Raw genomic sequence first — 23,847 nt, forward strand, 5'->3', positions numbered from 1 at the left:
CACGTCAGGTCAAGTTCAATATTGAATATCGAAACGTGGCAGGCTGAAGGCGCTTGACCTTTGACAAGATCGCCTAAATTTTTAGTTTTTAACTTTACAATACTTAGTGTTGTATATTCTGGTACAGCCGCTCCATGATCTCTTTGCTTTTCTTCCTTATATCTTTACTCTTTTTAAAAGTTTTACTAACGATTTTTATTTTATTTTATTATAGGCTATTTATATTTTTTGCTTTATGTACACGACAACTAACGATCAAATAACAGTTTTTTCACATCGCAACTTATACAACGTAATTTTGAAAACTACAACCATTTTTTTCTATATACATACAACGTACATTTCTATTTTAACAAAAACATTTTTCTAAACTTTCTATTATTTAAAAGTCGAAGATAGCCAGGTCTCGGGTCCATTCTATTGTCGCCACAGATTGATATCTTCATCAGTACTTCTATGAATGGATGATTCGGTGGGAACACGAACGCTAGTTGATCATACCCAGTACCGTTTTGATCGTACGATTAATCGGGAAACCACCTTACGACATTAACAATTTTATGAAATATTTTCCGCTGACCAATTTTCATACTATAAATATATATTATATATATGTTGTTATGTTTGTATATAAACATTTGTTTTTTTTTTAAATATTAAAAACAATTATTAATCATACAGATTGTAATACCTGTGTTTTATTAGTATATATTTATTAAAATAAACATTTTTTGTTTCATTTTAGAATCCAATTATATCTGATTTGAGTCCAAGGTTTGGCATTCAAGCTGGTGGAACTACACTAACATTCAGTGGATCTAATCTGAACACTGGGAATGATGTAATGGTATATATTGATGGAAGTGAATGTTATGTTACCAGGAGGTATGAAATAACATTTTGTACATTCATTATTTTCAAGTCCAATGATCTTAATGAAGCTGCAGGTTATGTTACTAAATAAATCATAATTGTATATATATTGACATGTAAATGATTGCCTTTACCAAATTCTAACAACTGTTTTTTTTATTTTACAGTATCAATGAAAATCAGATAATGTGTACAACATCAAATTATACATCTGGAGCTGAAGTTGCAGTAACAGTTACATTTGGAAATGCTGTTAGAGATGGTCCTACATTTACTTACACTACAAATCCCACTGTGACTGACTTCCAACCTAATAAAGGCATTCAAGCGTAAGAAGAATCTTCTTAATATAATAATAATGTTCAATTTATATAGAGCAAAATACAGGGCGCCTCTAATTGCTGAAAAATCAACAGAAAATGTTATAAAAGAGCAAAGGCTTAATAATGAAAAGGCAAAATATAACGGTGAAATTTGAGGAGTTGTTTAAATGTGGCGAGCGGCTGTCCTGATTCAGTTTGAGAAGAACAACAGCTGAACAGGAACAGGTGCGTTGTCGATAATATTTTGTTGAAGGCTGTGTAGGTATAGGCCTGAGTAAAACCTCTGATGATGACCTCAGTGTCCGTTTTGGCTTGTATGAAGAAATTGGAAGTAAAATCAATTGACTCCTTCACAATTAAAGCACCATATTCCAAGTAATGATATTGTTTAAAATGCTTATTATTGCAGAGGTGGTCAAACCATCAGAGTGACCGGAACAAATTTCCAATATGTACAGAAAGCAATGATGTTGTTAAATAGCAAATCAGCTGAAAATGTAAGCTTTAGATACAGGATTTACATTTCTAATTTAATAAATTTCAACAGAAAGAGAGGTTTTCATTCAATGTCAACAATGTTTACATCCATATCATTCATCCATATGAATATATCTATAATCCATATCCATCTCAACTCAAGGATGTAGACCCAACGCAAGCGAGTTGACCAATGAAAAGTAACAGTTGGAATAATTAATTGCTTCTGATTGGTCAAATCACTTATGTTACATGCGTCCCTGTGCATCTCTAGTAGGAACCAAGCATAGTCCCTTCTCTGATGTAATTGTACTCAATGCTCAGTACATTAAATCATCTGCAAAAGCATCTGATTATCAAGTATAGTTAGATGTCAAGTAGATAATTTTAAGATCGCTGATTTTCTCTTTTCTACACAAAATAGACCTATTGTGTATTTATTTTGGTTATAATTGTTACTAAACAAAGTAGATTTTTTTTTCAGATTTAAGCAAAGCATATGACTTTAAGAACATTAATTATTTATTTTTAAAATTCCTTGTAAATTGTTCTTTAATGTACATACTAAATAAAGAAATTGTGTGGTGTTTTTTCAGAACTGTATAACTCTGTCAAATGAGGAGATGGATTGTGAAAGTCCACCAGCAGATCTCTCCACATCAGGTCATCGTAGCAGACGACAGGCAGACCAGACAGTTTTACCTTTGACCTTTTCATTTGATGGTTTCATTCCTGCATTGAGGGGTGATTTTGGATTCTCAGTTTACCCTAATCCAATATATTATCCCTTTGATAATATGTCTTTTTATGGAGAGACTGTAGTAGATGGAATATACAGATTTGACAAACATATTGATGAATTTATGAAGTTGATGGTAATTATATAGTTTTATTTCTTCAGCAGTGTATTGCGTAAAAGCATTGAATCAACTCGACTTAACACAATAGAAGGATGTAATTGAAACGCAAGTCATTTGACTATTATAATGCATCAGTCGTCTAATGAATAGTCAAGTTACTTGTGTTGTGCTTACATCATGCGATGCGTGTTAGGGGCAACCAAGTTACGTGTGTTGTGCTTACATCATGCGATGCGTGCTAGTGGCAACCAAGTTACTTGTGTTGTGCTTACATTATGCGATGCGTGCTAGTGGAAACCAAGTTACTTGTGTTGTGCTTACATCATGCAATGCGTGCTAGTGGAAACCAATTAGTTACTTGTGTTGTGCTTACATCATGCAATGCGTGCTAGTTGCAACCAAGTTACTTGTGTTGTGCTTACATCATGCGATGCGTGCTAGTGGCAACCAAGTTACTTGTGTTGTGCTTACATCATGCGATGCGTGCTAGTTGCAACCAAGTTACTTGTGTTGTGCTTACATCATGCGATGCGTGCTAGTGGCAACCTAACTATAGTTTCTACTGCTGCACAAAATATTTACACAAATCTCAGAATTGTTATAATTGAATTTAGTTCTATTATAGTTGGTTTTTGTAAAGTGTATTATTGAGCTACATTTATTTTGTTAAAAAAGAACTTTTCAAATCCTTATTGAATCAGTAATTTACTGATTGTGATTAGTTATTATTAATTTAACAAATGCTTTTGTACATTAGGGTTCTGACATCAACCTTGCTAGTGATGTTGAGGATGTTGAAGTCTTCATAGGAAGTGTTAAATGCACTGTAAATTCAATAACACGTACAGTAGTTCTTGTTGAGATACCAGACAAGGAACCTAATCCAGTAGATGGTGAAGATCATCCTATTGTTATGGTAGGTCGTGAGCTCACTAGATAATACTTTTAATATTATATATAATATTTTTATCATTTTCAATAGTCTGTAACCAATAATGTCAAAATCACAAATTTTTTGTAAACGAACTCAGCAATATTGTAATATTAATTAATTTATTTTATTTTTAAGATGGACTACGTTATTTATGTTGTTCTGTTTTAATTGCTGTTTAGACTTAGGCTGAATAAGTAAAACAACGTGTAGAACTTAGAGACAAAAAGTGTTTGTCAAGATCCTAATTTTACAAAATTCTACTTAAACATTTTTGAATATATTCATTCTAACATTATTACTACTAGATTGTTTTTAACAAAAAAATGTACTACAGAATGTAACCAATGTTAGTGTTTTAATATTGATTGTCTCCAAATAACTTTAGATCCGTCATGGAAATCTAAAGTTAACTTTCGGTGCAATAAGATATGTAGGCATTGGATTGTCTACCACCGTCATAATTATTATAATTACGATTGTTGTGATTGTGGCTATCACCATTACGATCATACCTGTCTACTGGCGTAGATCAAGAATACTCGAGAGAAAATTGGAAGAAACAACAGTGAGATTTTTTAGAAAAAGTAAGCTAGAAAGCAGTATAGATAAATTCAAACTATTTTACATCATATGGGGCTTTGAAAAGTAAAAACTAAATTTGGATATATGATTGATGTAAAATATAACTGATTATTTCTACAAAAATGTTCAATAAACTAAGAGTAGTGATTTACTTTTTGAAATAGGCAGATTTCACCGGTGCAGATTTTAAATTACTATCGCAAGTCATCTAAAATTTTTATAAATACAATTACCTTGTGATCTTCACTATTAATGCATTATTTAGAATAAATGGCATCTACCTATGCTCAACAAAACAAACAAGATAATGGGAGTGCCTATATGAATACGCTACTGGCAAATTAATATGCACAATTAATCAAAATGTTTGGAAATTTGTAGCGCCGGGTTTAGGCTTTAGGTACTGTATATAGATGATGATGATAGCATATCGGCATTATAATGAAACAATAAATTACACATTAAGCTACATTCAGTATATACTTAGAAAGTCAATACCTACAATTTAAGTAATTTTTAATAAATTCATTCATTTAGAAGAAGAAAAAGAAGAGGAGTTTCTAGAAATAAATGACGATAATTCAGAAGTAAGGTATATGGGCATAGCGCATGACAGCATAATAGCAAGGAAATTTAGTCAGAGTAAAGAGCATTATATACAATGTATGCTGTTTCTAGGATGTGAGATGACTCCAGTAATGCAAGAAAGTGGATATGTAAGATATTGCGACTTGCTTGTGATTACACAACGTTACAAAACATTTTGTTGGATATCAATTAACGCAGGGTGTTACCTCAATGATTAATTGTATTTTGTAAGGATTTTGCAGTATTTACACCATGTCATCCGAAAGGAAGAAAGGAAATTGTTAAAAATTAAAAATTCTCAACTTTACATAATCTTGTTTTAGAAAATTATGGTTTTACATTTATTTACAAATACGTAAGAGAATACGATATAATATTATAATATTATTACTCTTTTTTTTCTCTTTTGTGGCGCAAACACCACTTTTATTCACATTCATATTATCTCATATTACATAAAATCGTATTATTTAACTTGTAAATGTCGTTACAGTTCATAATTAACATTTTTACATTATATGAATTCTGTATGACTTCTTTTTTCATAAATTTTCTTATATTTTGTTATACACTTGACAGGATCATCATTATCATCTATCCCGTTTTAAAATAGTTCACACATTTTCATTTGTTTGTTTTCATTTTACAACCCGGATTATACAATATATTTATATACATGTTAAAAAAAACAATAATAGCTCAGTACCACCAGTAACCCGTATCACTGTAATTCTTTTTCGGTTAATCGTATCAAATTAGAAATTATATTATCATAATCTTATTTCTTAAAGCTACCCATTTTTCTATACTTGTTTCTTTATTGTTATATGTTTCACATTCAATGTTATATAACATATTGCTTTTAAATGAATTCCATAAAGAAATACCCACTGGCTTATTTAGTGCAGATAACATTTTTATTCTATAAATAGTAAATGCTGCAAAAGTGTAAATATAATCTATTAGCTTATCTCCCGTTCCTAGTATTAATTGTTTAAATGATATATTATTGTGATTTAAACTTACAAAGATACTAAGCATTTTCCTCTAATATTTCTGAATAAATCTACAACTAAAAAACAAATGATTTTCATTTTCAATTTCTCCACATTTGTCACACGTTTGTGTTTCCTTAACTTTCCACTGATACAGCCGTTTGTTGGTAGGCAGTATTCTATGTAACATCTTATAATTGAATTGTGCTAGTTTCTTATCTTTCATTTTACATACTTTCCGTAACCAAGAAGTTTTCCAATCAATGTTGTTATCATTGAAGTACTCTTCCCATTTTAGTTGTGACATTGGAATAATGAAATATTCTTTCACAAACCATGAGTATATTAGTTTGGTAGTATTAATCTCATACTTGGTCCCAACTAATTCATCATTATCATTACAATTGAAAATATCTACCTCCTTAATAATACATTTCCATTGAATTGGTATTGCCTTAATAATGCACAGATACTCAACCAGTTTGTTTTACATTGTAGTTTCACCATTATATCGTTATAAGTTTCAGGTTTTTTTTAGAGATTCTGTTATAATTTATGTAGGCTTTTATCATGTTTTTGTAAAACAGTGGAATTTTATCAGAATTAACATCAATAATGTTATAACATGACATATTAAGTAAAACATTAACATCACATATTTTTTTAATATAATACATTGGAATATTTTTCCATTTAGCACCATCATCATTCATAATTCTTTTTAACCAGCCACACATGAGTGCGTTAACATGAAGAGTAAAATCAGGCATTTTAATACCTCCCATCTCAACATCACCAATTAGAGTTTTTCTTTTTATCTTTTCCCTTTTATTGTTCCAAATAAAATTATACATTAGATTTGTAACTTGTGTATATACATATTTTGGAACATCAGTGATATTTGCAGCATATGTTAATTTAGATAGTGCAAGACTTTTCAGGAAGATTATTCTACCAAAAATTGAGAGATTTCTAGCATTCCATTGTTTTAAAGTCTTTTCTAGCTCTATTAATTTAACATCCCAGTTTTTTCTGGTACATTCTTCTGTATTATACCCTACATATATGCCTAAAATTTTGATCGGGTGTTTTACCCAATTTAATTCTAAAGGTCTATCTATTCTGTTCTTCCATTTACCAATCCAACAAGCATTATTACTCTTTATATGTTATGTGGTATTGTTTTATTATTTTGTAGACTGAACTGTTGGAAGATCATCGAGGTTTACCTGAACTGGATTTATTTTTGGACGAGAAGATTCTAATGAAAATAATTAACATTTTAGACAATGACTCATCGTTTACATCTGTACAAAGGTATATTAAACAAATTGTAATGATTTTAGATTTAGATTTAGATAATAAGTCTATGGTTATGATACAATATCGGTACAAGAGGTAGGGCCTACAAGGACGCTGCAATCAGTGCCACTTTTAAGTTACAATGGTTCACGTCTAACTTTGTCTATTATATGGTTCTGGTGGCAGAACACGTAAGAAAAACCGTTACAGTCTATTGGTTACTATAATACTATAATTATGCCTACAATTATTACAAACTTTTATCTGTTTTACTTTAGGCAAAACTTTTCCGCTTTGTTCTTAATGGCCATGGTTGGTGATGATAAAACAGAATATCTATTTCAGTGAGTAATACTTAGTATATACCTTATTAATTTACAATTCTTGTGTATTACGTATGCAAGAATGAACGATAGAATTGGTAGCACTGACTGACTTAAGCGACAAGATGTAGTTGGAAAGTAAATTATCTAAGTCCACAGTAGCAATGATCGTTATACAATAGTTATTATTAAGTAATTCTATGGTTACGCTTAATTCTAATATGTTGTGTGATTAAATATTTTAGTATTATGGATATGCTTCTAAGCAAACATATTGCTAACAAAGTGAAGGCCAAAAATGTCAAGTTAGCTTTAAGCAAGTGGGTACAGTTATTTTGTGTTTTTAATAATTAATTATTAAAACCTAATTTGCAAACGTGTGTTTATCAAGTTATGACATATTACTTTTAGTGACTGTGAATGTGAAATATACTTCAATATGTACTTATATACTTCTTATATACTTCATATACTTTTAATCTATTGCTATATTAATCAAATGTAATATAGCAATTACCTTCAATTACAGAAACGGCGAAACTGTTATCGAACATATGATATCTCACGTGGTGGCATTATGCATGTATAAATACACAATGGTATGTAAATTATTTTATAAGTTAATAATTATATCTACATTATTCTACTAAATATTAGTAAGTAATACGATGTGATTTGGTTTACGTAATGTAAAATTAGCTTTGTTTATGTTAGTTTAATAATATAAGATTTTCTTTCTATCAGTCAAGATCAAGTGGCGCTGTGCAACACGGCGACACAGCTCGTCTCATTGTCTCACTATTGTTACTCATTTTTTGACGTTATTTTCGTATATTTGGACTGTATTGTATTGTGGAAGAAGTCATTTGATTTATACACTTCAGCGATTTTAGGAATGCCAGCTTACTTGCATTCACGGAAACCTACCTGAGCGATAAGCATAGCGATCAACATATTCAAGTAGTTGGCTTTAAATCTGTTCGTGGGGATCGTACAGCCGAAGCGAACAAAGATGGCGGTGGTGGTCTTTGCCTCTACATTAATGAGAAATACTGTCATCCAAATAACTCTACGCTTAAGCTTCATAAATGTTCGCCACACTCGGAAGTGCTGGTTGTTGGTATTCGCCCCTACTATCTTCCGAGAGAGTTCTCGCATGTTATCAATGTTATGGTATACATACCTAACAAAAAGCTTGAAAAGCCTGCTATAAATGAGATCGCAGAAATTATCGAAGGTATTGAGTGTAGTCACCCTGAGGCGCTTGTAATTATCAATGGCGATTTCAACAGATGCAAGCTCAAGAAAACAACGGCCACTTATTATCAGCATGTTACATGTAAAACGAGGGACAACGCGATTCTTGATTTATGCTACTCTAGTGTGAAGGATGCCTATATTTCGACCCCACTACCGAACTTGGGCAAATCTGATCATAATTTGATTTTACTCAGTCCTAAATATCGCCCGTTAAATAAGACATGCCAACCAAAAATTATTAATGTACGTAAATGGTCTCCTGAAGCCGAGGAAGCCCTGATAGCGGAATTTGAATCTACCGATTGGGATATTTTTACGGAGGATGAAGATTTGAATAGTATTACTTATGCAGTGAGCTCGTACATAAACTTTTGTATTGATAAATGCGTTCCAGTTAAAAAAGTGAAAATCTACCCTAACAACAAGCCATGGATCACGAAAGGCGTTAAATTACTGTTGTGTGAGAAACGTAAAGCCTTTAAGATGGGCGACTCTAATCGTATGAAAATATTGACTAGAGAGATTAAATCTGAAATAATGAAACAGAAGAACATTTATAGGAAAAAAGTTGAACATAACTTCAGGTCTAATAATATGAAACAAGTTTGGCAGGGTATGAAACTTATGAGTGGTTACACAAACGGTGGTAATACACCCACCTCGATTCCGAATGTTACTGTGCAATATGTTAATGAGTTAAATGAATTTTATAACCGTTTTAATGTTCATGATTTTAAAAAAGAAAGAGAGGCTCTATTTAGCTTGTGTCGGGTGACTGAAGATGATCCCAAATTTAGTATAAGCATTTCTGATGTACATAACGAATTCATGAAACTCAATTCATCGAAGGCTGCTGGGCCGGATAAAATCCCACCACGAGTACTTAAGGTCTGCTCTCCTCACCTTGATGGTATATTTACATTTATTTTCAATATGTGTCTTTCTTATCATGCGTTCCCGGATATTTGGAAACTTTCATGCATAATACCGGTACCTAAGAAACCTAAGATTAACAGCATGAATGATTTGAGACCCGTTGCACTCACGTCTGTCGCAATGAAAATATTGGAACGTATTATTTTAAAAATTATGCAACCTTATGCTGAAAAAGTGTTAGACCCGTTGCAATTTGCTTACCGATCACTCCGTAGTACCAGTGATGCGATTTATTTTAAATTACATAAATTGTATTCACATCTAGATAATGTAAAGAAAGGCCATTCGGCACGTATTATGTATTTTGATTTTCAATCTGCGTTTAATACCATACAACCCCATATCTTAGCAGACAAAATGTTGAATATGGAGTTTCCCCGTCCGATTGTTCGTTTAGTTTTAAATTTCATTTGTGATAGAAAACAATTTGTTAATATTAATGGTGTTAAGTCAGAAATCGTAACCTCTGACACCGGTGTTCCTCAGGGTACTGTCAACGCACCTAAATTATATTCCTTGTATACGGCGGATTACAGATCTTTAAATGATGAGCTTTGCCCCGTTGTTAAATTCGCTGATGACACTAGTACTATTGGTCTCATAGTTTCAAACAATGATGAAAATTATCGTAGCGAAATACAAAGATTTGTTAAATTTTGTGACGATAATTATCTCCAAATAAATGCATCAAAAACAAAGGAGATGATCATTGATTTTAGGACTAAACATAAATTTAATTTTCAACCAATCAAAGGTAAAGAAATTGAAATTGTTGACCAGTACAAGTATCTAGGAATTGTTTTCAATGATAAACTGAGTTGGGGAGACCATATAGACTTCATCAGCAAAAAATTAAGTCCCAGAATGTATTGTATGAGAACTTTATATAAATTTAACTCCTGTGATTTGATGTTACTTTCGTTCTATAGATCCGTTATATGTAGTGTTTGGACGTATTGCCTCTCCTGTTGGGCTGGTAATGTTACCGGAGGGAATAAAGGACGCCTTGAAACTTTCATCCGTCGGGCTGGTAAAATGATTGGTCTGGAACTGCCTTCCTTTACCGATGTGCACCTAGAACACCTCCAGAAAGATTTCGAACGCATTGAGTCGGATGCCTCTCATCCTCTCCACAAAGTGATCATAGATCAACTTAATCCAAGTGGTAGATTGAGGCTCCTCAGTGTGAAAACAAATCGATTTGCTAAATCCTTTATTCCCTCCGGTATCATCCAGTACAACAGGAAGTCAAGAAGATAATTTTATATTGTAATTTTTTAGATGTTTTTATATGAATGGTTTTATGCTATATTTGTTTTTATAGTGTTTTCTTTGTTATTATGACGAGCAATGAATTTCCTTTTTGAGGATCAATAAAAGTTATCTTATCTTATCTTATCTTTTCTAAACAATAAAAGTCTCTTTTTTATTTGTAACAAATTTGACTCTTTTATAAGTTACCTTGATTAGTTAGGAATATCAAATAAAGTCCATCAATCATCAATTAATCAATCAATCAATCAAATAAGATCAGATCTAAAATAACGTACTGTATATAAATATATTATGTGTGTTGTAAACTACTTGGTTCACTTCAATTTTGCAGAAGTATGTATCAGGGCCTCTTTTGCAACTTGTAGATGCTATAACTACGAGAATAGATAGTGGTGCGGTAGACGCTGTTCATCATCATTGTCAATATTCTTTAGACGAGAACTGCCTTCTGCCAATTGATGTTACTGGAGAGAATATAGTAAGATATCTGCAAATGTTTTGGAAACATTTGAGTATATAACATATAACACTGAAGCATAATACTACTTGCAAACAATTATTTTAATACATTTTTAGAGCTCATGACAAGTAAATGTGTATATAATAAAATGTTTAAGAAGGTCAGATAATCCCGTAAATATTTAATTATTAGCCAATCCAAAAAATACTGAATTTCCACACAAATTCAATGGCATTTTGTTTCAATTTAGAATTTGAGTTTGGTAGTTGATGAGGAAAAACAAGAAATTGTGAAAGTAAACAGTTGTGATACGCTATTTCAAGTAAAACAAAAACTGTTAAATGTTATGTTTAAGGAACAACCTTTTTCAAAAAGACCCAACGTTTCATACGTTCAGTTAGGTTAGTACACCAACAAACAGGCAATTTAATTGTATCTTGCTCCTTTATTCTGTAGATTTCAATTAAATACATAATAACCTATTTTTTTAAAATCTAGAATGGAGAATGAATGTAGATCAACGAATTATTTTACAAGATATCGATTTACAGACAGAAAGAAAACTAAAAACAATTGCAGATTTTGGAGTAATATTACTGTAGTATTTTTTGTTTTGTAATAAATTAACTGTTAGAAAAATGTATTAAACCTATAATAGGCTTACTAGACATAGGCTGTGTACAGGCCGGACGTCAGTGTACACAAGCTGAACATGACGCATGTACCTTAATTGATTAAAAAAAAATACTTTTCTACACACTTTTCTAAATCAATCACTACTCGGATCGTAAATTTGAAGAATTATTTTTTTTCAGATTCAAAATGAAGCAGTGGTAGCGTTTGTAGACGTTTGGAAGGAAGATATCAACGCGTCAGACCAGTATGATACAATTAAGCAACCAATAGTTGCTAGACATGGTAATAATGATAATATGTATTGGTATACATACTACATTCCAACCTTACCAGTATCTACTAATATATTTTACTTTTTCAGTTTCTTCTTATTTTATGTAATTATAATTATTCAATAATAGATTAATAATATAAAAAAAAACAATACTGTTTATAAAGTCACGGCCATTTATACTAAATATTTCTTATTGGTATTATGTTATATTTCGGCAAACACATTAACAAACAACATCAAACAGCTTTATTGCGCCAATGAGTGGCAGAATAGACCAAGTTATTTGTTGTTGTTTGTGCTATTGTTATTGTTATTATTGTCTATGGTCTAACTTTACTTTTTAAGAAACTAACATCTACCAAACATCAATCAATGCAGATGGCACTTTCCACATTGTGAGTGTTTTTAGTTCAAATATTTTTGAACCATTAATTGAATAACATTTGATATCAACAAATCTTATTGCTTATTGGACATCTAATAATTAACTGTGAACTAAATATGCAGGAAAGTAGCTTTACGATAGTTGATAATCTGACGTTACACCAGTTACTGTTGGTCGTTTAGACGTTCTAGTTTAAAAAATATTTTGGCATACATTGCTTGTCATAACTAAACCAAAATCACCGCTCGTGGCGATACGTAAAAAGAAACAATTGACAAGTGTAGTCGGTCAGTTTTGATTTTGAAATGGAATTTTTTTGAATGTTTAGTTGGAAGGAAATGTGTACACGGGTGCTTATGATGCAATGGACGGCGAGAAGCCAGATATTGATGAATCCATCTTTGAAAGGTTAACTGAAACTAAGGTAGGAATAAATAAAAACAAATTTTTTTGATTTAAACTATTTTGAAACAGTTGGGTTTTAATAGGATGCAGCTTGACATGCATATGAGACGAATCACTCTGAATGTATCTTGTTGTTGGTCAAACTTGTGTTGGCCGTCTGGATACTGGGAACTTGTTTCACTCACTTTTATTGTTGTTCTGCATATATCGAACATCATTGGTTTGGTTTGATGAATCATGTTTTTCCTTAATATTTTACAGTAATAAGTATATTAATATCTCACATGTCCACAGCAAATATACCAGCAGCATGTTGACTCCATAATGAATAATGTGTTCAGCTCATCATCGAACATCCACCTATCATTATTTGTTAAATATCTTTTTGATTTTCTGGATAACATGGCGACTAAGCATGGTGTTAGTATCAATGAATTGAAGATATGGAAGAACAACAGGTATGGAAATTGCAAAAAATTGTTAGATAATGAGGTTTTACTTAAAGCTCACGACGGTGTATCTACGATTTACATCGAAGAATTAGCTCCCAATTATTTAATTATTTAATATTAAGAGAAACAATGTTAAGAAATTTAAATTATAATTATTTAAAATTCAAATTAAAAATGTAATCATTTATTTTTATATAGGCCTATGAGCGTTTATTTCTTCATTTATAATGAGCATTTTTTTAAATGATTTTTCCTTACAATTTCCATATCATCTTGTATTTCTTCCATTGTCCATACAATATAATCAAAATAGCAAGAGAAACCAGAAATGGACTAGATCAATAATCATATTTGTATCCTTTTTTAGTTTAGCTGAGATGTTTTGGTTAAGAATTCTGAGAAACCCTGCTTATGTCTGTGACATTCACCAAACGCCCCCTATTGATATCACTCTCGGTGTCATCTCTACTGTTTTTCGAGAATCTTGGTCAATTGAGCTGTTTGGTTTTAAAAAGGTAAGCAAAACAATGCATTTATTTATTTATTTATCGTATGTCCGGCTAATTTAATGTGTTATTTCCGGTCATCGACAACATCTGACCGTAGACCTACTTCTAAAGGTTACCGGTAATGAATCAGTCTTACTGCTTTTGTTTCTGTTGAGAATCATTTGTTCATATTATTCTTTTAGTTATATATTTGCACGATTTTGTTGAAATTAAGAACTAAACCTAATATACCGTAAACGAACAGTTTTTCTAAATCTGGCATAATTTTTATCGCGAATACACTTTGTTTTGATTATTTATATTCCAAACCTTCATCTGCAAATCGCTTCACAGCTCATCAATGTAGATCACCCTACGGTTTCAATATTATGATTAATATTTATATCTTTATACATATTGAATGATGCAAGCATTCACAAGCTACTTATGTTTTAATAGCTACATGACTATTTTGTAATATTTCATCAGTCATTTAATATGAAACGCCTATTTTTGGTTAAAGTCAGGTCAAAATGTGTTCTTTAGTGCTTGTTTAACTTTAAATTTTTTATTTCAAAGAATTCGCCAAGTCATCGACAGATGTATGTAAAAGAGATTCCAAGATACCGCCAACTTGTTACTAAGTTCTATAGTGACGTCAAGCATACTCCATCTTGTGATCGCATGAACGTTATTGATGAAGTAAATTCTCTTATACAGGTATGTACAAAGACTATCAATATTGTTATTTCTCAAAGAAACTAATAGGCATAGGTCAAGGCATAGGCATATGTCAATAAATACAAACATAGACATAAATACGGTAACATTATATACTAATACTAACGTTTTTTATTCTCAGCCATTTAGCACATTGTTTAAGAAGTCGAGTGTGTTAGTGAATCTTCATTCATTTACGGACAAATATTTAAGAGAGGTAAATATAAATAATTATATACAGATCTTTTGATAGTGTACCAGCAGAAAGAGATTTACTGATCTATACACGTCGGCTTTACTATACTGTACTAAACAGTTGAACTAATAGTGAACAATTAGAGTACTTCAATCAACACTTTTTCATGTATTAAAATTAAAAAAAGGCTTTCCATTTTATTATCCGATTTACATACCAAATAAAATTAATTATTACATGTATCTTAGTAAAACAATGTGCATTTCCCGTGCAAACATCATTCTGCCTCTAACATTTATCATTTGAGTAAACGTTGTTAATATTTTAATATTTTAATTAAATATCAGGTTAAAGACGCATTCCTTAAAGGTACAAATATAAATGAAAGTACTGTTGAAGTTTTTACAACAAAAGTAAGTAAGTCGTCGTCGTCGTCGTCGAAAGAACAAGCAGCGTATGTCAACTCAGAAATCCAGCAAAGTCGTCGACACAATCAGAAAAGAAGAGAGGACACAGGTGTGATCATACTTTCTGATGATACAAACGCTGGTTGCTAATAGCAGTAAATAAGCTTTTGGTTATATTTGCAAATACGTACGTTTGTCTGATTAACTATTGTAACTATAATTTAGTTCACTAAAGATTTATAGCTACTTAAATAGGCCTATTATAAGTACCAATACAGATAAAAACGTTCACTGACCATATAAGAAAATATGTATAATAAGCTTTTGACCAATACTAATTAACATTAAATTACATTTATTAAAATAAATATCAATATTTAATCAAATGGTATAAATAAATATATATTAAAATACGCAGAAATCCAGTTTCAATATGCATAATGTAATGTAATACATTTATTTCTTTTAAATATTACCATATATTAATAATAATTATATAAGTGCTTCTAAGGTTTATAAAATGAAAGTTAGTGTATGTGTCATCCACACGCATGCGCAATTCAACTTAGGTAGACTGCAAGACACATCTTATTCTCCCACATTTATATTTACTGATGCACAAAATATTAGTCATCTCTGTAAATATTAAACAATAAGTATTTTGAATTTCAGTAATATCTATATTTTTTGCGTGGCTATAAAAATACTAGCCTACTATTATTCATTTAATCACGTGACAACACATTCATTGGATATATAATTAAAGATCACGATTTAAAATGCTTGTTGTTGAATATGCCATGTAACATAATAGGTATTCACTTTGACTAAAAATTGGATAAAAAATTATTAAATGGAAAAAAAATTGTAGGCCTAATTTAAAGTAAAAAAAAAAATTGGCTGCCAGCCAGTCGGTTTCGGTTACATTTAACCGTTTAATTCGTCTCTTTATAAGTAGAACTGTTTTGTTTGTTTGTAAGTGAATAACTTGATTAAAACTTCAAAATGGCCTATTCAAAGTCTGAGTTCATGTTTTTTGGGGTTAGGGTTAATAAACAAGATTTATTATCAATTTTGAATCATATATATTACCAAATATTTCGTTCTAGTTTCAATATTTAAATACGCAAAATGCAAATATCATAAATACTACATTAAAAAACAAAAATGAAATTGTAAACATTGTTACATTTTGAAAATACAACAATGGACAAATCGTAATAATTGCGACGCAATTTGAGACGCTAACTTTTAGCAGCAGTCTGTTTTTATTTTCACAACGTTGTTATACTTTAGGCCGCTGTCATCATCTGTTAAAGAGATAGAAATTACAATTGTTATTATTACATAATACCATAACTTATTATATTATATGGAATTATAATTATATTATTATGTTTATGAAAATAAAAGAGACATTTTAATTAGTATTTTTATATATTTTCTTATCATCCTAAGGATGAACATATTGCACACAACATCTCACACTGTACGAATCATTACAACTCGAACATATTGCACACAACATCTCACACTGTACGAATCATTACAACTCGAACATATTGCACACAACGTCTCACACTGTACGAATCATTACAACTCGAACATATTGCACACAACGTCTCACACTGTACGAATCATTACAACTCGAACATATTGCACACAACGTCTCACACTGTACGAATCATTACAACTCGAACATATTGCACACAACGTCTCACACTGTACGAATCATTACAACTCGAACATATTGCACACAACGTCTCACACTGTACGAATCATTACAACTCGAACATATTGCACACAACGTCTCACACTGTACGAATCATTACAACTCGAACATATTGCACACAACGTCTCACACTGTACGAATCATTACAACTCGAACATATTGCACACAACGTCTCACACTGTACGAATCATTACAACTCGAACATATTGCACACAACGTCTCACACTGCAGGGCCGTAGCCAGGATCTGTCAAGGGGGGGTTCGCACACTAAGTAGTTGAATGTTAAATGTTTTGTTAAATGACACCCCTAGATGGCCGGAAAAGACACTCTCATGCACAGCATGCTACCAATGAGCAAAACGATCGTACTTGGACTCGTTGACTATTTCAACGATAACATTTGTTGCCGTATGTTAGATGCGCGTGCTCTGTGCGGAACCGCCGATTGTTTGATCATTTACTCGATATTTTGTTTTGCGTTCAAGTTCAATGCGAACGTACGTCTAGGAGAAGCACCGAAAAAAGCACACTGGGTGAAGGCAAATGCAATTCTTATATAGCTCTATCTATAATATTTATTTACAGCAATGTGTTGAGGAAATTAAATATGCCAATGTAAATAGGTGATATTCAGGGGCGCAGCCAGCAAAGAATTAAAGGGGGGGGGGTCAACCAATATGTGAGTATTTTGCGAGCGAAGCGAGCAACCATGGGCTGGGGGCCAGGGGGCCGCCAAGGGCCCTCGGTTGGGGTCCAGGGGGCGAAGCCCCCTGGAAGCTTTGGCGGTCTAGGGCAATCTAGATCATTTGAATCGGTTTACGCACACACAAATATGACAATGTTAACACTAATAAACTGAAACAAAGAAAACAAAAAATAACTCTCATTTTCATTACAGAACATTTTTATATTCCAGGCTGCCACAGACAAACACTTTTTTTCTTGCTTGTTTGTTGATTTGTGTAGAGAGGCTGTAAACTCAGAGGAGGAATTATTTGAATTCCTCCCTTTTCACCAATACAAAAGTTGCATGAAATGAACGTAGAGATGCAAAAGTTTGAAAAAAGAAATTAGAATGATAGCATGGAGGGAGTGATATTATTAAATGAGAACCGTAAGGTTAGAGTTCATACACTATGCAAGTCCAAGAAGCTATCTTGCCTCCGTGTGTATGTGAGACGCTTATCATACCCAGTACATACAATATTTTGTTTAAAAATATACCTATTTTGTTCGAATGTATAGTATAGGTGCATGGATAGCTTATACATAATTGTAATAACTAACTTCTAAATTATTATCATACATTTTACGTTAGTTACTATAACGGCGCTCTTGACATCGCGTGATGCATCTTTAAACATAAGTTTGGAACATTCTTCTTGGCTTGGAGACAGAATTCGCGAATGACATTCTCTGTATTAATGTTCATGTTAAAGTGTATGTTCATGAGGCACAATCCCGAAAGCTGCTCATAAGACATGTGATTTCCCAAACAGGTTTTCGTTCTCCATAAAGTCGAAAAACTCCGCTCAGCTTAAGCAGACGTTACGGGCATAGGCCTACGCGATTAGAAGAAGTGCACACACATTCGGGAACACATCTGGATCCGCTAATTTTACACAGTCGCTTCCATCACTGAAGCTCGGAATGAAGATGTTCGTGTCTTGGCAGATCATCGTACCAAGAAGTGCACACACATTCGGGAACACATCTGGATCCGCTAATTTTACACAGTCGCTTCCATCACTGAAGCTCGGAATGAAGATGTTCGTGTCTTGGCAGATCATCGTACCAAATTCAAGTTCCTTGAAGACTTTTCTTCAACATTACACTTCACGATAGACTCGGGTGCTACGCCAAATATTTTAAAGCATGGCCTGTTATCGGCAGAAAAACGGGTTTTTAACTCGGTTTGTAATCAAGAAGTTGATTTGGTAATACTGCTCGGTAGTAATCTTCCACAGTATCTCCAGGATGATTGATCTGTATTGTTGTCTCATGTTTTTATTTATTTTTTCTAAAAAAAAAGGGGGATCAGGACCCCCGTGACCCCCCCCCCCCCCACTGGCTGCGCCCCTGATATTGATACATTTGAGTATAATCGGATGCCATAATGTGAACTACAGTACATGATACCATAGATATTATAGTGTAAAATATTAATATTCACTATAATCCTCTATGATACATTATACTTCATAGCCACACATAAATACTGATGTATGTCGGAAGGCTATATACTTTATGCATGCTGCCTGACTGCCAGTGATCTAAACAATTGGTACGCAGTTGTCTGGCGGTGTCCTTTGTACGAATCGTTCGTCCCCCAGTTCGCTGTGAGACGCGTCAATATCATGTTACATGCAGGGACCCTACATTTATTTTTCAGGTTAAAATCCGCAATTCATTTGCAACTCTTTACAGACTATATCGCTCGAAGTACGCTCATACAGGGAAGAAGGTACTGTATGAGTTATTCCGAACGAGTTTACGAATTTTTTAATTTACAAACAACTTTTTGTACTGTGGGGCACGTATTTGGACGATTTTCGGAGATGAGGGTGAGGTATTGGGCATGTCGGGGATGGGGGTTCGCAGTCGGTTAAGGGGGGTTCGCTGTAAAGGGGGGGTTCGCCCGAACCATAAAAACCCCCCCTGGCTACGGGCCTGCACTGTACGAATCATTACAACTCGAACATACTGCACACAACGTCTCACACTGTACGAATCATTACAACTCGAACATATTGCACACAACTCTCACACTGTACGAATCATTACAACTCGAACATATTGCACACAACGTCTCACACTGTACGAATCATTACAACTCGAACATATTGCACACAACGTCTCACACTGTACGAATCATTACAACTCGAACATATTGCACACAACGTCTCACACTGTACGAATCATTACAACTCGAACATATTGCACACAACGTCTCACACTGTACGAATCATTACAACTCGAACATATTGCACACAACGTCTCACACTGTACGAATCATTACAACTCGAACATATTGCACACAACGTCTCACACTGTACGAATCATTACAACTCGAACATATTGCACACAACGTCTCACACTGTACGAATCATTACAACTCGAACATATTGCACACAACGTCTCACACTGTACGAATCATTACAACTCGAACATATTGCACACAACGTCTCACACTGTACGAATCATTACAACTCGAACATATTGCACACAACGTCTCACACTGTACGAATCATTACAACTCGAACATATTGCACACAACGTCTCACACTGTACGAATCATTACAACTCGAGATGCTTTGACCAAACTTAAATATTACGTAGTACTTAAAATAAAATATTCTTTTTAGTGTATTTCCACATGGATATACTGACAACGCATTCACAAGCATTTGAAATGAGCTAGCACTTTTGATTTGTCAAATTAATTTCGTTGTGCGTAAGTCTTTGCATTGCGCACCAACCATAATAACATTCTTAACCTGTCGTAAGCTTCATACACACTTGAATGGAACGAAGGTCTGCGTCATTTGATTGAATAATGGAAACATTAAACAAAGAATTGACAGGACTTTGTCCGTAAAAATAAACAAAATGTAGCTGTATACGGGAACTATGATTTTAGTGATAATTAAGGTAATAATAATAACTCACATAGCCAGTTACCCTCATTAGATCCTGCGGTCTTGAAGTCTGGCAACTCTTTTGATGAGTCCCACTTGTCCTTACTGACAAACTGCCATGTTGCTCCATTATCTTTACTGCGCATGTAACTGCGCATATCCTTGTGAATTCCATAGATATGCCCTTTGGATTGGTCCGAAGCAATAACGTTGTGGAGGTACATTGGCAGTGCTATTGACGAAAAATGTGAATTATGTGTATTTAGGTTCACGGAGAATGATTTAAACGCAATTTATCAAATTCATTTCACTATTCACCATCAGAACTAAAGTTGCCGATTAAACAAAATGGATATGATTTAAGGCGCTTCTGCTTTAAACCCTCTGCTACTTGATTCGACATAGGGTAGTGGTTTGTGGCAGCTGAAAGTGTTTAAGTTTGTAGAAGTCCATGGGTCAGTGCTATCATTGGAGTAAAGATACAAAAAATAATAAATCATTAAACTCACCTTTCCATCTCCCATTTGGTGGATCATCTTGTACATAACAGGACGGAACAAACTTCTGGGATAGACGTCCATATGAAGGATTACAAGCAAAAATGATGTAATTAGCTGGATCGTTCAATTTCTTAGTTATTACAAAACCCCGATCATAATAATCTGTCAACATAAAAGCAACACAAATAAAATGCAATGTGGGCAATGTACGAGTTATTCGTTTGTTCTTGAAATTAATCTAAATATTAATACAGCGTGCTATAAATCGCAGTTATAACTGAGTTGCATGGTATTTAAAAAAAAATAATGTTCACACAGCATTGTATAAAAGAGCATTAAAACAAATTGATAACATTGTATATTAAAGCTGTTTGTATTAGTGGTGAGTGAGTATGGCATTTCTAAAGATCGCACTTGCAGACGTCTACACTAAATACCCAGACTTGGAACGTGGTGTTTTGGATGTTATCAATTATGGCCTACGTAAAAGAAGGTTTTTTCTTCAAAATATTAAAATCATTTTGTTTACTAAGCATTGTTAAGAAAGTACCTGGAACTGGACAGTTACTAGAATCTCTGACACACACAGTGTGCTTTCCGTCTTCACATTTATGGGCACCAGCTACACAACAATCACACTGGTTAGATCCCAAGTCGTAATGGCAGACGCATGTCTGAGTATTAGCCCACTTGCTGTACCTCATCACAGTTTCTTTAGCATAGTTTTGTACACGTATCTCTGACGAATAATTATGTACTCTCTTTTATTTTGTGTTTAGAGTTCAATTTGGTTCCATTTTATTCGACTACAATATTTTAAAAACGTGGTGCTGGTTTGTAGGCTTAAAAACTGTTTTACTAAACATTGAATTGATTAAACTAAGAATACTCAAATAAATCAATGGATCAATTTTGTTTATATAAAATCTTGATTTACTTTGAAACGACCAAATTTGGCGCTTCTCCAATTCGTTCAAATACAGTAGCTATGTATTCTTTATACTACCTTGAGGCATAGAATATTCACAAATGGCTGGTAAGATAGCGGTACACTCCATAATGTCCCAGTCTCCAAGATCAGTACTGACGTCGTCTGTTGCGTCATAGATCTCTATATAAGCCGCAGTTCCACAGTCTTTATTCGAGCTTGTCCCGGGTCTGTTAGGTAGCCATTTTGTATATGACGCTGATGAACCGTCTGTCCACTTGAACTCATCACCCTGTGTGAAAGTTCATGGTATACACTAAAATTGTTTTTTAAATTGTTAAAATAATTGTTGAATAAACCCACCGATAATAATGAGAAATTTCAGAACACCGTTAACGTAGTAAATGACGAAAATAATGTTTAATTTGTCGACGAACATGATAGGACACTAGCCCAATTGCAATCTGATACATTTACACATCCAACTAAAGTAGAACCCCTTAACTTGCAACCTTACATTGACTGTGTAGAGAATAACATGGGATTAGCAGCCCCATTCCAAATGAAAGAAGAACAAAGTAAGGAACAAACTAATCTAATCATGACAGCACCTAATGATTCTAATATGACAATAAACCGAGGTAGATTTAAAGCAGGACATTTCCAAGTTTTAGTTTCGTATTCTAAACTGACATTAGCCAAACGTAACACCGATAATACAAAACACGAACCTAATGTTCGCAAATTTTGGTGGAATATTGACGACAGATATAACGATACAGATAAATTGATTAAAGAGATTATTAATAATAAACAGATACCGATAAGTGGATCGCCAAAACGATTCATAAAACGTTTGTATAATGCAAACAGTTACTGAATTAATTTTTTTGCAAGATTTTTTTTTAAAATTACGACATTTGCTAAATTAATGATAGCATAGTCTACGTATTTGATTAGATGTGTTTAGTAATGATGTGATTTTAGTTAAAAGAGAATTGAATTTATGTTTAAGTATTGATTTTGTAACGAGTTTTTTGATAAAGATTAATTTTGAATTTTGTCGACCGATCGAAATCGTAATTACTTGTGAATAAAAATGCTTAAATCGATAAAGTTGTGACGATAACAATATATTGTGAATAAGTTTGTGTTTTATATTTTGAGTCAATTATTGATTTTAGGCTAATCAGCGACAGTTTTCTTGAGTTTTATGTTTTGATTTGATTGATTTATGTTTGAAGGCCATTAGAACGCGATGAGTTGTCGCACGATCGGAGGTATGTTCAATGTAACATATTATTCTATACGTTTTGTATTTTTATTTTTAACCGATTTTTGTTTGATTTACGCGAATCCCGTTATTATAGATTAGAGTGCATAATTAACAAGATAATTAACGACTTCGTGACCGATGTTCTTTAGTGAAACCCCACCGTTGTGATGTCTTTATTTCGGTAATCCGAGTGTAGCATGCCTCCAAAGCAACGGACCCACAATTACGTCGATCTTGAACAACACTTTCGTTTTTTATACATTTTTTTCCAATTTTGTTTTATGAATTCCTGAATTTTATACAAAATTCACTTTTTAATTTTAATTTTTTTTTAAGAGAGAGAAGAGAGAGAGTTAAAATGATAAGGTTACACTTCAGAGTCAATGGTTTTGGCTAACTCAATTTTGCTTATATGTATAATAATGTTTTTTTTCTTTTATATAACTTTAATTTTGCATGCCACTAATATAACCATTTTTATATTTTAAATAGATTATGAAAAAGAAGGAGACAGAGGGATGTAATGCAATGATATACTTTTATAATTAAGAAATCAACCTTTGTATTAGAATTCAACTAAGTTCACGAACTTGGCCCAGAAAGACCAGAGGAGAAATTATC

General features: G+C 32.8%; 2 protein-coding genes and 1 long non-coding RNA gene across 3 annotated transcripts in view; all 3 read left to right on the forward strand.

Moving 5' to 3' along the window:
• The window catches only part of LOC140058184 (plexin-B-like), a 161,059-nt gene extending 157,424 nt beyond the window's left edge, over window positions 1-3,635 (forward strand). Inside the window, exons 15-20 of the mRNA XM_072103746.1 lie at window positions 746-885; window positions 1,041-1,202; window positions 1,606-1,693; window positions 2,270-2,548; window positions 3,291-3,449; window positions 3,603-3,635. Of these exons, the coding sequence (XP_071959847.1) occupies window positions 746-885; window positions 1,041-1,202; window positions 1,606-1,693; window positions 2,270-2,548; window positions 3,291-3,449; window positions 3,603-3,635 (861 nt within the window). The remainder of the gene's footprint in view (window positions 1-745; window positions 886-1,040; window positions 1,203-1,605; window positions 1,694-2,269; window positions 2,549-3,290; window positions 3,450-3,602) is intronic.
• Window positions 3,636-3,869: 234 nt separating this feature from the next.
• Window positions 3,870-6,888, forward strand: LOC140059231 (uncharacterized). Its single transcript, XR_011847154.1, has 3 exons — window positions 3,870-4,051; window positions 4,587-4,765; window positions 6,831-6,888. It is a non-coding gene; the product is annotated as an uncharacterized lncRNA (long non-coding RNA).
• Window positions 6,889-6,912: 24 nt separating this feature from the next.
• On the forward strand, window positions 6,913-16,558 carry LOC140058764 (plexin-A4-like). The gene is made up of 14 exons (XM_072104499.1): window positions 6,913-6,949; window positions 7,213-7,278; window positions 7,503-7,577; window positions 7,787-7,856; window positions 11,060-11,206; window positions 11,687-11,775; window positions 12,004-12,106; window positions 12,444-12,493; window positions 12,812-12,907; window positions 13,183-13,346; window positions 13,708-13,855; window positions 14,408-14,548; window positions 14,691-14,765; window positions 15,092-16,558. The coding sequence occupies exons 6-14, from the start codon at window positions 11,695-11,697 to the stop codon at window positions 15,299-15,301; spliced, it is 1,068 nt and encodes a 355-aa protein (XP_071960600.1). The 5' UTR covers window positions 6,913-6,949; window positions 7,213-7,278; window positions 7,503-7,577; window positions 7,787-7,856; window positions 11,060-11,206; window positions 11,687-11,694; the 3' UTR covers window positions 15,302-16,558.
• The last annotated feature ends 7,289 nt before the right edge of the window (window positions 16,559-23,847 follow it).

This window comes from Antedon mediterranea, chromosome 9, assembly GCF_964355755.1.
Source record: "Antedon mediterranea chromosome 9, ecAntMedi1.1, whole genome shotgun sequence".
NCBI lineage: Eukaryota > Metazoa > Echinodermata > Crinoidea > Comatulida > Antedonidae > Antedon > Antedon mediterranea.

Coding starts and splice junctions, on each gene's coding strand:
- LOC140058764 (XM_072104499.1), top strand. CDS start 11,695: ATGAATGTAGATCAACGAATTATTTTACAAGATATCGATTTACAGACA. Junction 13,347..13,707: donor AAGATATGGAAGAACAACAG/GTATGGAAATTG, acceptor ATCCTTTTTTAG/TTTAGCTGAGATGTTTTGGT. Junction 14,549..14,690: donor AAGTAAATTCTCTTATACAG/GTATGTACAAAG, acceptor TTTTATTCTCAG/CCATTTAGCACATTGTTTAA.